At 42.2% G+C, this 14356-nt stretch overlaps 1 protein-coding gene across 1 annotated transcript; it reads right to left on the bottom strand.

Moving 5' to 3' along the window:
- Positions 1-6301: 6301 nt before the first annotated feature.
- On the bottom strand, positions 6302-10930 carry oprk1 (opioid receptor, kappa 1). The gene is made up of 3 exons (XM_040143797.1): positions 10686-10930; positions 8167-8519; positions 6302-7092 (listed from the first exon to the last, which is right to left on the bottom strand). The coding sequence occupies exons 1-3, from the start codon at positions 10928-10930 to the stop codon at positions 6554-6556; spliced, it is 1137 nt and encodes a 378-aa protein (XP_039999731.1). The 3' UTR covers positions 6302-6553.
- Positions 10931-14356: the final 3426 nt, after the last annotated feature.

Genomic DNA, 14356 nt, shown 5'->3' with positions numbered 1-14356 from the left:
CACTTGATAAGGCAGCTTTCACAAAAACTCCATAAATTTCAACCAATGGCTTTATCAAAGATTAATAAATCAGTTTCGAGGGCTGCACAGCTAAGTTATCTGTGGGAGAAGAAGTATTCAGGTACTTAAGTAAACGTCACAATACTGCTTAAGTACAGAAGCATACCTAAAATATTAAAAGCAAAAGCGCTTGTCCTGTAGATGGCAGGGCAATGGCTCCTGCGACTGATAAATTATTATAACATTATTAGATTGTTACTGATGCAACACTGCATGAGTAGTATTTTACTGTTGTAGCTCATCGAGGCGGAGCTATTTAAATTCAGTAAGGTATCGCGTGGTGCCCAACCTAGGGGTCAGGCTGCCTCCAAACAATTATTTTATTATCGATTAATCTAACAATTATTTTCTCTAGTATTCGATCAGTTATTTTGTCAATAATATGTCAGAAAATAGTAAAAAACAGCAGTGCCGAAGGGGACTGTTTTAGTTTTGTCTGAACAGCTGAGCAAAACCCAAAGGTATTCAGTTTACCATCATATATGACAAAGAAAGGACTCAAATCCTCACATTTGAGAAGCTACAACCAGAAAAAAATGGGCGTTTAAAAAAAAAAAAAAGATTCAACTAATAGTTTGATTATCAAATAGTTGCTTATTGATTTTCTGTATATCGACATAATGGACTAATCAGCTACTTGTTGCAGCTCTAAATGAAACAATCTGAGAAGTTTAGAGGGGAATCTCTCTTTAGTGGAATTGCTAACAACTCATAGACACCTGACATGTGACAAGGGGCCCCAACTAGACACTGCTTTTTTGTTAGGGGCCACAGGCCAAAAATGTTGGGAACCAATGGATTAATATTCAACATTTAATATTTATGCACAGTCTCAATCAGTCTAACTGTAGTGGAGTAAGAAGTACAATATTTTCCTCTGAGATGTAATGGAGTAGAAATATAAAGCAACATAAAATGTAAATACTCACATAAAGTACAAGTACTTCAAAATTGTACTTAAGTGCAGTACTCGAGTACATTTACTTAGTTACTTTACACCACTGCTATAGGTACAGATTAATTGGTACCACTCATAATAAAGTACCCATTTACAATGTAAAGACGAACTACTAACTTTAGATTCTACACAGTTAGACTCAAATTAAAACTGGTGGATTTTGACAGCTAACATTGATTTTAGACTGAAGAACCTTACATTTAATTATTTTTAGTCAACAAATATAAACTTATTAAATGTTAAAATGGTAATTAGTATTTCTTTCACCAACTTCCGGTCCTTGCAGCGTGGAGTACAATAACTGGAAAACAAACATGAACCCAAACATAAGCAAACAGTCAAATGAAGGAATAAAATGGCTGCTAATCAGATCCCTCTGCAGAGGGTGCAGGGTGGCGCTTGAGGGAATTGAATTTGATCTCATTATTTCTAAATTCCTGGCTACAACTCTGGTTATAAGCCATTAATAATAATAATAATAATAATAACAACTTTAGGGTTGAAACATTTCTCTGGCTGGTGTTTATCCTTTAATTAATAGATCAATGGACCTTTAGACCATTTATCTTCTGGGAAAAGTCCACATGGACAAAAATCCATTTACTAATAACTTATTGAAAACTTTTCCTGTAGAAGGTGAGGAATCCATCAACATATAATACTACATTACCCACATTTATAAATACATTATTACCAAACAGATAAATTAACACCAGCCAAAGGGATTTTTCATGACCTGAAAACCTAAAAAAGAATTATTAAATTATCTATGAAGCATTAATAAAGCCGTTAGTTGCTAGTTATAAACTTTGTGTAAAGGCTGCTTTATTAAAAGGTGGCATTGATTAATTGAAAAATAATAATATTCTAATTATTAGCACATAACACTAATACACGTACTATGAATGGCACATCTGCATTCCATTTTTCCCACAGTACTGTTAACTGTGGAGCATGTGCTTCATGCCGCAAGTAATGAGTGACAGTTTTTCCTTGGAACAATGAAGCCAATTAGAGCCTTATTAGACACAAGAGCCTGTTACTGAAGCTGGCTAAATCTAATGGCTTGCTAATGCACATGCACCTTGAGAGAGAGAGAGACAGAGAGTTAAAAAAAAAAGTACTTATCTTGGCCATTGTGGCTGACAGCTTCATCAATGATCGCGAGGACTGATTGATTTAATTTGCCTCTTGAATCTCTGGGAGTCCCTGTGCACCATTAGGCCTGTCAGCTGCTGTAAAGGGGGCAGTGTCGCCCATGAGCCTTTGCAAACGCCAAGTATAGGAAATTTTTCTTCTGAAAAAATGCAATTAAAAACAATAAAATAAAACTGCGTCACTGAAACCGGGCTTAAAGACACTATACTGTATCTCATTTGTGATTGCCTGACAAGAACCCCCATCACATTCTATGCATAAGCACTTTGTGATCTGGTTCCCCTACCAGCAGGACCACATTGTTTCTCAGTGCCTTCCAAAACCGGTACAACTGACCACTCACCCCCACTTTTTTCACCTCGCCGCGTTAATTAACAACATTTCCTCATTATATTACTAGAACACATACTCCAGCTGGCATTTCATCTTCTTCAAAACATATTTGCGGTTGCAGATTAGCTGTATATAAATGTCATTTCTGGGAGAAATTTCTCGTTTCAGTAACAAGTTAGTGGTAACTGGATTAAGCACAAATTTATTTACTAAAATGCATAAATTCAAAATGCATACATATATATATATATATGTATGTATCAAATTATACTAAAATAATAAAGGCCCTAAAACTAGATTTAAACTCAGGGCCCCTCTACAAAATGGGGCCTCAGGGTTAGGTAATAATGCAAGTGTTGCCTTAAAATAAGGCCGCATCGTTCCAGGGGAGAAATAGATCAGGAGTATATAGCCAATGTTAACCCATAGAGGAACAAGGCAGGACGTGAGGGAAGAGATCTTCTTCGTTTAATAATGTGCTTTGGTGGTTCATGCAGTATTACCAAACACATTTTCAAATAAATGAAGTAACTGCCATGCAGTGAACCTGGAGCCTTTGTGTCCCCTAAGGTCTGGGCCCTTCGGGGCGGTTGACCACTTTGCCCTGTTGGTACTGGTCAAAACCATATTGAGTGTTGGTAGGAAATGGGATACAAACTGTTGTGTCCAGTGTTCAAAGTCACATGATCCGTTGAACCAACCGCCAACCCCGACCTCTAAGAGGTTTTGTGGTGCTACAAGAGGGTCACATTACTGCAGTCTTTGTGAGGTCAACATAAACATGGGCAGTTTTACTTATTTTAACAAACGATAAGTGTTTTTCCGTGTGAGGCCAGTTTGCTCCTAGCGGTACTGCTACTGCTACTTTGGCTATCTACTCTAATATTGCGTGTATTTGTGCTGTTGTCAAACCATCAGAAGTATTTTACCTTAGAGCATTTCAAAGTGCATAGCAGTAATTTTGTTAGAGATAAAGCTGCATGTAGAACTTCACAGTAAAGGGCAGGTCCAGGGGGAACTGGCCCTCTACTGCAACCTGTGCCCCCTCCTTCACAATGTTCTAGACACACACCCGAGCAATAGAACTGGTAAATTCAAAACTAGAGGCACAGCAACAGCAGCTTGTCCTTAAGCTCCTCTTGCAATGGCTGAACTTGCAGTTATTGCAAATTCCTCTGCAAGGCCACCAACACAAAAACGCCTCACTATTAGTAGGAGACTTGGACCTCTGCTTTTCAGTCGGCGCGCTCACCATGGAAACACTAACTTTGTATCTGAGTTGAGTAAAATTAATAAATAATTTAAAAAATAAAATAAAATAAATGGGAAGGTGGGTTCTAATCTCATGGCCAATTTGTGATGCTATTCCATATTTTTCTTCCTTCGAAGACACATGAAGGACAGAGCAGAAACCCCCTCTTATGTAATGTTTTCTTTAAATCAATCAGTCTCACATTTCCAGCTTTATTGTGACTTAGTTGTGCACGTATGAAGCATGCTTTGACATTCAGAGCTAAAAGATACAGCAAACTATAAATATACCACAGATACAATTAGTTTACAAAGCAGCAGCACATTACACATACATGGTGCTCACACCTGGGCTGAATTGGTGGTTGTGTGTTTATTTACAGAGTAGGCAAAGAAAGAAATCTTGTCTATGAAATAAGTTGAAGTATATATACAGAGGAATAATCAAGAAACACGCTGTAACCAAGCTGACAGTGGGATGTCCTCCTTAAGACCAATAGGAAGAGATACTGCTACAATAACTTTTAGCAGGAAGCTTAGACCATGATATACTTTCATTCAAGGAAAAAAAAAAATCACAAAAATGGACAATGGATGTGGTTAATTGCTGATCTTTCGTAGCAAGCAAAATAGCTGAGTTAAGAGACAAAGGATAAGGCACACAAAACAAAGCAAAAACACCTTTACTGCTATAACAACTGTACCGTCATCAGATTTAGACAGATAATATATTTATGGTTAGCTCTACATTAAGAAGAAACCCTCAGAACCGCCTTGTTTTTATTAAATCTGGTTGATTCGATGACTCCTATAAAAACAACAATAATTCAGGAAACCAAGACAGTAAATCAGTTCACATGAATTACTTTTCACAAGATGTCAAAGATGTGATAGCCGGTGCAAACAAACAGTGGTTCAAACCATGTGAAATGAAATAAAATTAATGCATACCATCAAAAAACATTCCTTATCTGTATACATTCACTGATTGTTAATCATTATGAACTGATTCATTCAAGAACACAGCCTAAAAAAAAAGGTTCAGTTTAGCCGACATCAAAAATATAAAGCAGAAAAGTCCACATGTTGCTATTTAATTTAACTACTCAACTTCAACATTTCAGGATGTCAACTGTCAATCAACATTTAAAGTAATTAATAAAAAAAATCTGCTAAAAACCAAATTTACATGGCGATAAACACACAAATGCAGGGTTGTACATCTGAAGAGAGATTTACAGAGATTTACAGTATAAACATTAAATTGCACTAAACACAGAAAGCCCTGCTGTGTGGTTACAGTATGTTACTCTCATGTCGGCTGTTGCCTTGCAGCCCTCCGCCCGGTTTTCACATGTACTAGTAGTTTCAGACAAGGTGAGACCATGACAGGTCCACAACACTACGTACACTACTCGACATCTCCTAGACGTGACGTAGCATCGCGGCAGAAAATTTTCAAATGTGCGGAGCAGTGTGAGATGTAATAAGAGTTTCCTAAAGCACAGAGCCTTAAACAACAGTGGACGCAGATGTTTCGAAACCTCGTCAAAGTCAGACATCTTGTCAAGGAGAAAAAAATGTTGATTCAGTATCTTCTTCTGGTGATTACGGATGATGATCTCTGAGATGTTACTAAATATTCTACATGGGTTTGCTGCCACAGTGAGGCTCTTCAAAGATAAAGACTACGCACAAATTTACAGTACAGCTAAGCACCAAACTACAAATTCACATAAAACATGATGATGCTCAAGATACAGGTTGTTCCAGAAAAAAAATTCTGGGACAATCACTTCTTTTCATTCTATGCACAAAATACTAGTTGATCTTTTTATGCATGTGAGAACAATATTATTCACTTTAATGTGAAAGCGTATTGTACAATTTATAGATCAGGTAAACAAAATTCAGCCACACAATAAAATGCTTTTGGTTTGTCTTGCTTGAACATATTTCATCACCTTTCATTGTTGATTTAAACCATGTGATAAATAATATGAAAAAGTACAGGTTATGAATTATATTTCAGTTTTATAATAAATCAAGCTTCAATTATTTCAGAAGGGATGTCATAAAAAAAATGAATGCTCTACAATGATTTAGGATCTAACTAGGCTGTGACTCCAGAGGCATCTTGGAACTTCAACCATCACTGACTCATAGGCTTTTAATCTAAACTTCCCTTTACAGGGTTTGTCCCATGACAAGACCAAAATTAACAATCTGTTAGTCTGTCTCTTAATGCTTTCCTTTTCCTACTGAAGATATATGTCTTTACAAACAGGTCACAAATAAGTAGTTTCCTTTTTAAAAAAGTGCTGGGCACTGTAGTTTTTTTTTTTTCATTTATTGGGGAGTATTTTCAGCAGCGAATGCATTTTGTGCTCTAGTGAGAATTTACAGCAGGATTGAGTCAAAATAAATTACCTTTTTTTGATGAAGGAACATTACACCCAGTGCAACAGTGTGGCTCACTGATGTGTTCTTCATAGTTTTTGGACAACAGTGGAGGAATCAAATATATCAGGCTTTGGATACACAGACAATACTTGTTTAGAATTCATTGTTGGTTTCGGTCTTTTCATGGGATCTGCTGACAGTACGGAAAATGTAGAATAGCACAAGATTATCCTTTAATTGAACATGCTTTTTGAATTCTCTGGCCAACAGTCTGGATAAATAAATAAACACTAGCCCTCTCTGTCAGATGGCAGTGGTGATTTGAGTCAAGCCTAGGTCATTGGAGTCCTCCCAGCCCTGACAGGGCATAGAGGACATGTCCATGGCTAGTCATACTGGCCTGGCCTGACTCATATCTCCCCGAGCCTCTGTGGGACACGAGTGGTCCCGCAGGGTGCTTCTCACCCGGCTCACGCCCTGAGAGTCCCCGTGTCCTTTTGCACCAGGGCAGCAAAAGTCCCTGAAGCACCTCTTGAAGTTCTCGTCCAGGAAGGCGTAGAGGATGGGGTTGAGGCTGCTGTTGGTGTAGCCCAGTGCCACGCAGAAGAAGTAGGCAGCCATCACGGCAGTGGTCTCGGGCACATTGGCCGACAGTGCCTTTATCAGGATGAAGATGTGGATGGGCGTCCAGCACACCACAAAGACGGTGACCACCACCAGCACCAGGCGCGTGATCCGGCGGAGGTTGCGGTCCTTCTCACGTGAGCCCGACAGGAGGCGCACACTCTTCAGCCGCATGACCATCAGTGTGTAGCAGACGGTGATGATGATGACGGGGGCCACAAAGGCGAAGATGAAGACACAGATCTTCATCAGCGTGTCCCAGTAGGTGTAAGGTTCAGGGAACTGTAGGGCACACTCTGTAGTCCCTGTTAGTTACAGGAAAACATTGTTAGAGGAAGAGATTTGACCAGTCAAATATTCTCACATCTTATTACAATCTTATTTCATTTTATTTTGGGTATTTTATTCTATTGTATTTAGTGCACTAATTGGTACAAAATACAAAGTAGCGCGTAGGCGGAAAGGAAAGTCTCTAGTGTTTGGTCATAAAACAAAGCTAAAGTAAATTACGATTTTGAACTGAAGTTGGCACTAGATGGAAAGTTAAGGGATCATCAGAGATATAACAATACATCCTCGGGGGAAAATGGATGTCTGAACTAAATTTCATTTCAACCCAACAAGTCCTTGCTGAGACATTTCACCAAAACCAAAAAAGCCAAACTCAATGGAGGAACTTGATCACCAAAGTCAGTAGGATTCATCCTCTGGGACCCATGAATGTCTGTGGTAAATTTCATGGCTATCCATCCAGTGGTTGTAGAGATATGTCAGTCTAAACCAGTCGACGTTGACATCCACAGAGCCATATTACTAGCATGGCTAAAACTGTTAATGTGAGATCCTGCGATGTGATAAGGTCGTCACTACAGAAAGGTAAAGGCCAGAATCAGATTCATCAGCTAGTGTAATAGCTCTGGGTAACGTTCACTGTGCTTTATTGAATGGAGGCTCGTTGTGAACATGAACAATTTATTAGACTGTCTCTGAAAGAAAAAAAAATTATCCTTCAAGCTCTATTCTCAGTCAAGGAAGCTCCATTATGTCCGTCATAGCTCCATCTAGTCAAATAGCTGTAATCTAGGGTCTCTTCAAACCTACAGAACTTCCTCTGCATGGAAATTGAAGGGTGCTTCCTGCAGCTAATTGAGATAATTCAGGGAAAAGATGTTGGAATGGAGTGGGGCTTCAAGTTTGAAATTGCTTACAATGGTGCCTTTGCAGCTGACAGAACGTATATTGTCTCTATAGCAGACACAGACATGGAATTGACCAGATAAATATGAGTAGAAAGACTTAGACTTGTAAAACCCTGTTAAACATCAAAGGTGGAGTCATAGCAGTGCATAACGGTGTGAATGTATGCAAGGTCAAGGTACCGTTATTTGTTTTAGTGCTGCCAAGTATCATGGCAGGGATCCCAGCAGCAGACGACAGAACCCAGATGATCACATTGATGAGCTTGGCCTTGACGGGCGTGCGGAAATCCAGGGCCTTGACCGGGTGGCACACGGCCACGTAGCGGTCCACGCTCATCATGGTCAGGGTGAAGATGCTGGTAAACATGTTGTAGTAATCAATGGAGATGAAGACTTTGCACGCCACCTCGCCAAACGGCCAGGAGCTGAGCAGGTAGTCGGTGCTCTGGAAGGGCATGGTAGTAGTGACCAGAGCGTCTGCCACAGCCAGGTTAAAGATGTAGATGTTGGTGGCTGTTTTCATTTTGGTGTATCTGTAGTGGGGGAAGATCGTGAAGTCTTTTTTTTTTTTTTTTTTAACTGTTTTGGTGCTTAAATCCTTTAAAAGAAAAACAAGGTTATTGAAATCGTGTTACCAGAATGTTCAGCTCTCTTTCTTGAATGAACAGATTAACCTCAGCAGCCAAATTATTGTATCTACACAAGTGTAACAAAAAGAGGACCAACGGGGGGCGAAATATCTTCTACCTTTTCCACTGCCAACATCTCTTGCCAAATTTAAGGTATTAAAATGTAATCTATCAAGGTTGATTTCACATCCAACACTTAAAATGAAAACACCTTTATGAGGCAGTGGACGAGTATGCTTCCCAAACCACAATGAAAGATTTGATGCGGTTTCTTGGCCTTGTGGCTATTTCTGTAGCTTCTGTAAGAATTTTTCCACTGTGGTTGTGCATTTGCAAATGTCAAACCCCTGTTGTGTTCAGTCCCTGTTTTTTGCTGCTTCACGTCTAGATGATCCTTTCAAGCTCCAGGGGGATGTCCAGATGGACGACCCCTGCCCTTTCCTGCCAACCTGTTTTTTGTCTGCCTGTGTCACCAGAAGTTTTTTTTTTTTTTTTTGGTGGCCTGCACTTGATGAGGATATTGAAACTCGGGTGAATCTGTGCGATGTACGTAAGCTGCAGTGTAGCATTCCTGCCACAGCACCTGTGCATACTTGGAAATGGGCTACAGGTCCATGAGAGAGAGTACACCTTGTTTTTGCAGAGGACATGTAAAATAAGCAGATGTTTCTGGTTGTTATGGATGCATATGCTCACTGGCCCGACATAACTCATATGCAGACCACCACAGCCAGCAAAAATAGAGAAACCTATTTGCGTCATGCCCATTGCCTAAAGAGGTAGCGAAAGACAATGGACCTCAATTTACTTCAGGTAGATTTGAGTCATTCCCTGAGTTGAACGCAGCGATACATCAAAACTCCAGCTTATCACCCAGCCTCAAACGGGTTGGCTGAAAGATCGGTCCAAAACTTCAGGAAGTCTCTCGCGAAGAATAGAACAGCAGGTGTCATGTCCTTGCAGCATTGTATGGCTAATTTCTTGTGTAGCTACCAAACCATGCCACACATAACTACCAAGAAAACACCTGCAGAGCTATTTTTGAAAAGAAAGGCCCGTACTAGATGGGCGCTAGTAAAACATATCTTTTGTGCTGGATGCAAAGAGAAAGCATGTGGCTCAGGAACGGAGTGTAACAAACCCTGTAGGAGACTGAATTACCATATTGATTCAGCAGATGATGTGAGAGACACTGGCACTGTCACTGTCGTCTGTGAGCAGACCACGGACAGCTCTCAGAGGGGGGCTAAGGAAGCTCTGGAAAACCCTCCAAGTTCAGGATGCACGGAGCACCCAAAAGAGAAATGTGCGCCCTCCTCAACGTTTGGATTTATAGTGGACTGATAGAAAGAGACTGTGGAGTCTCACGTTCTGGACTGCAAACAGTAATTAAATGTGAGTTTATTTGGACTGTTATAATACTAGTGCTGTTTTGGGGTGCTAGGTTGTTATCTGTTGTCGCCTAAGGGGGGCGCAGAGGTGTTTTGGGGTCCTCAGTGTAGGCGAGGCGCTGCCCGAGGGCAGGCGTGTTCCCCATTCTCAAAATAAAGTCGCCACCATAGTTGGGTAACTCCTCTCTCTGTCGTGTTTCACCCCCCCACAATATTCTGTGCTATACAACAGTTACAGTCACTAACGCATTGTCCTCAGTGGTGAAGAAAAAAAGGGTAATGCGAATATAAAACAAAACAGAAAAACACCTTTCAACATATGCACATGCACGGGAAGCGCCATAAGGGGAATAAACAACGACAATCCAAGAAATACACACGTTAACAAATGTAATGACTTCGTTTCTTAAGCCTCGTTTTTCTTCTTCACAGGTAATTTCCATTTCTGGCCCTGCAGAGACCAGGATGCATGTGTCTCTAAACTCACTACATTCACGAGGGCAGCTGAACAAACACAATCCCACTAATAACTAACCAACTGTTCTTAAAACGAAGAGCCCCCCCCCCCGCGCTAAATGTCCCATCGCTTTCTGAGCCATGTGCATGCAGGCGCGCACGTTTCACACTTGGTGGTAACGACCGGCATTGCCTTTGGCATAGGAACAGCTCGAAAACTCACCTGATGATGACATACATCACCAAACAGTTACCCACCAGGCCCACCACGAACACCACGGAGTACACCGCGACTATGATGGGGATGAGGGGCGACATGGGCTCGGGCTCGGCGTCCCACGTGCCGTTGGGCGTGTAGTTGAAGATGTCCGATAAGCCGGCTTGCCAGGCGAAGTTCGGGACGCACTCCTCCGGCTGGCCCGACGGACACCTGTCCTCCTTGTAGATGTGGACCACGCTGCTCTCCATGGCGCTGGACGCTGCCCGCGCCGGCCGGGCTGCAGCCGGGCGTGAGCTGTGCGCTCAGCTTCGACAGATAACCGGTCGAGACGGGTGAGTTTCCGACGACTGCTACGGCAAAAAAAAAAAAAAAAAAGAGAAAAGAAGAAACAAAACTAAAAAAAAGGCAAAACACGGTACTAGCACAGATTATGGCTCCGCAGCATCCCGCGCTCAAGGGCGTCATTACACAAGTGCGGCACCACCTTACCTGTTTTTCTCTGCCTCCAAAAAGTTCATTCAGGTAAAGCAAGGCTGCCGAGGAGTGTCTCGGAGGACACCCAGCCACCGATTGAAATTCGGACGCTGGAAATGGGACAGAAGCAAAAAGGTTTTCTGGGTAGTTGTGTGCGGACGAGCGGAAAACGAATTCCCTGCCTGCGCCCACCGCTGCGTCCCCGACGCTGCGCGCTGGGAGCCCGCCTGCTCACTCAGTGACATCAGAGGCTGAGCCAACGGATACGACAGTCTCCAGCCTGCAGCAAGGCTCGGTGTGCATCTCAGCCGGCTGAAAATATATTTACTGCATTCATTTAACGCGCTATTTAGATGTTTCGTTTTGTTTTTGTGCGCACTATGTCTGGTTAAACGCTCCACGAATGACCCCCCCCCCACCCCACGCCCGCAAAAGCCGTGACCACGCAGACACCTGTTTGCTCGTTCGGTCGCGATGACCTTCAATTCATCTTGTTTTTTTAATGTTTTGAACGAGTCCCCCCCGAGTCGCCCCGCGGGAAAAGCGACGCCGGGCAAGGCCACCGTGTCGTGTCCGCGTCCGTCCGACGAGGGTTCGATTCCCCCCCAGTCGGTGCTGCCACGAGATGTTCCCCAGCGACTCCTGTGAGAACTACCCCTGCAGCGCAAACAGGCACGAAGTTAGAAGGACACTTGGCAGCAACCTTCAGATGACTGCATCCGAGCCTGCCGGCAGCACAGAAGTATAAGCAATGTATGTAATAGACCTTGAAATAAAAACTACTCATTACCTCAGTGGGGGGGGGGGGATTTGCTGGTTTGCTGAAAGAAGAGCGCAATTTTTTTTTAATCAGTTCCTTTCGGCTCTGTGGGCTCGCAACGTTCACCCTTTTTTTCACGTGCATTCTTCTTTATTACATACATTCCCAATTTGCCCACCGCCGTAAAACGTGAATGCACCACTAATGATTCCCACAACCAGGCAAGTATGTGGCAGCACCGAGGGCTCGAAATGAAAAGAAAATCCAGCTTTACATAAAGGACCCCCCCCCCATCCACCACCACCTCTCTAACCGGCTCCCTTTTTTCCCCCCTCCCCCCACACAGAGGACACAGTTTTCAACCGGCAACGCAATTAAGCGGTTGCTGTTTCCTTTCCCTCGTTTCATGCACCAACACCCGTTGCTTAGAGACCCATCATGGCCAGTTGTCGCTTGAGTGACAAAGCCTTCCCTGTTGGCGTGTTTCTATTGTTAAGGGCTGCGCGGGCTCGACTTTTATGAGATGGCCTCTGTTTGTCAGTGCAAATATTTTGATGCAACTTTACGGGGGTCCCACTTGAGCCTCGAACCGGCAGCGGCTGAGGGGTAAAATCGCACCTCTCCCCCTACGAGAGCCCCGGTGGAGGGTGAGAGACAGTTGCAGTATTTACCCTTAATCCTATTGACATTGTGCCAAAGGTCCTGTTTGCGCACAGATACGATCTGCCACTCTTCCTCTGGCACTTGAAGCGGGTGGTTTTATTTGAGTTCCAGAGGAGGAGAGGAAGCGTTATGTAACCTCAGGGAGACGACGGGAAGAATAAATCCACGTTTGCGTTTGACTGCCCTTTGTATAATGCCCCGAGGGGCTGTCTGTTCAGTTCCATGCTTCGTGTGATGGTTTCATCAATGAAGACAGGTATTCAACACTAAGATTTTAGAGCTTGCCCATTTCATATCTGGAGGAAAAAATGATTTATCATTTGAAAAAACTCAGCTTTTGTGTGTGTGTGTGTGTGTGTCTGTGGGGTCCCAAATGATTTTGCACAAAGCAAGGATTTTTGAAGTGTGCCTCACCAGCCGATTACTGTCACACTTTTCGGTGTGTTTCGCTCATCCTTCTCGGTTTGACAATCGTCATGGCCCCTCCACATGCACTGTTGGTTTCCTGTGGAACGTTTCTTGCCATGTTGCATCTACAAGGAAAAACAGCCGCCTCAATTTCCAGGCAGTTTTTGGAGATAAAAGAAGCTCTCTGTCACAGTAGCAAAAATGTGGATTTCACAGCTAAACCCTTCCCTATCCGCAGTGCATTTGATCCTAATACTATATTATTGATTAAGCTTCAAAATATCTGACTCCCCTCCCACACTCAGCCAGGCCTGTTACGCAAGGAGGAAACATTTCTGACCGAGTACAAATGTGCACAGTTTGTACCTATAAACCTTAAGCTCGTCGCGCTGTTTCAGAAACTTTCTGAAACCAAAGGTATTGAACTTGCAGTATATACGTGTTTGGTTGAAAGAATGAAAACTTGGCTTGACATTTTGGAGGAATGAAACGAAACGTAAAAAGGGAGTTGGTGTTGTGAGTTGGCCGTTTCCAAGACAAAACAGGGTATTAAGTTATGGTGTAACTATATCATAGTGTAGTTTCAAAGCAGCTCACTCACTGTTTTTTTTTTTTTTTTGTAAAACAAACAGACTGCATTTTAAAAATGCAGATCTTCATGTTTCTGTCTATTCTTGGGATCCTAATCTGATATTTAATAGTTTATTCATTGTAAAGCGACATTCAGTCGGCCCATTCCATGATGTTCTTCATGCTGTTGGGGTTTATGGATCTGCTCCTATTGATGACATGTGCCATTTCTTTAGTCCTCTAACTACAGATTACTCCCATCAAGATCCATTCGCATTCATGGTAGATCTTGTAATAATGTCTTGTTCACCCTAGATTTATATTCATCACAGTCCCTTGAAATCTCCTGAGGGGGAGAAAACCAAAGAAAAGAGGCGTGAAATGACTTGTTCATCGCTGTCCATTGATTACCACTCTTCTTCAAAATGTTAACATCTCATGGTCTAAGACAAAAAGTTTTGATTTAAACTTTGTAACAATGGATTTGTAAGATAGTCCAATGTGGTTTTAAAAAGGGTTTTATTAGTCTAACAATTACGAGAGTTCATCTGAAATTACGTTTTAAAAAAATCCATAATTTCGACATATGTGGAGCAACAAATAATTTGGAATTTCTCACTATCCTGAGGACATTGTCCTGGCTTTGCATCTGGAGACTCTACCAGCCATGTACTGTAAAATATAAATGTCTCTGGGACCCAGGTGCAGATCCAGCCTGGTCCCTTTGCTGCTTGTCAGCGCCTCTCTCTCCCCTGTCTTTCCTGTCACTCTCTACTGTCTGTAACGAATAAAGCCGAAA

This window comes from Xiphias gladius, chromosome 14 (assembly GCF_016859285.1).
Source record: "Xiphias gladius isolate SHS-SW01 ecotype Sanya breed wild chromosome 14, ASM1685928v1, whole genome shotgun sequence".
Classification (NCBI taxonomy): domain Eukaryota; kingdom Metazoa; phylum Chordata; class Actinopteri; order Istiophoriformes; family Xiphiidae; genus Xiphias; species Xiphias gladius.
Note: the sequence above shows the minus strand (reverse complement) of the source record. Positions and strands in the feature narration are given on the sequence as shown.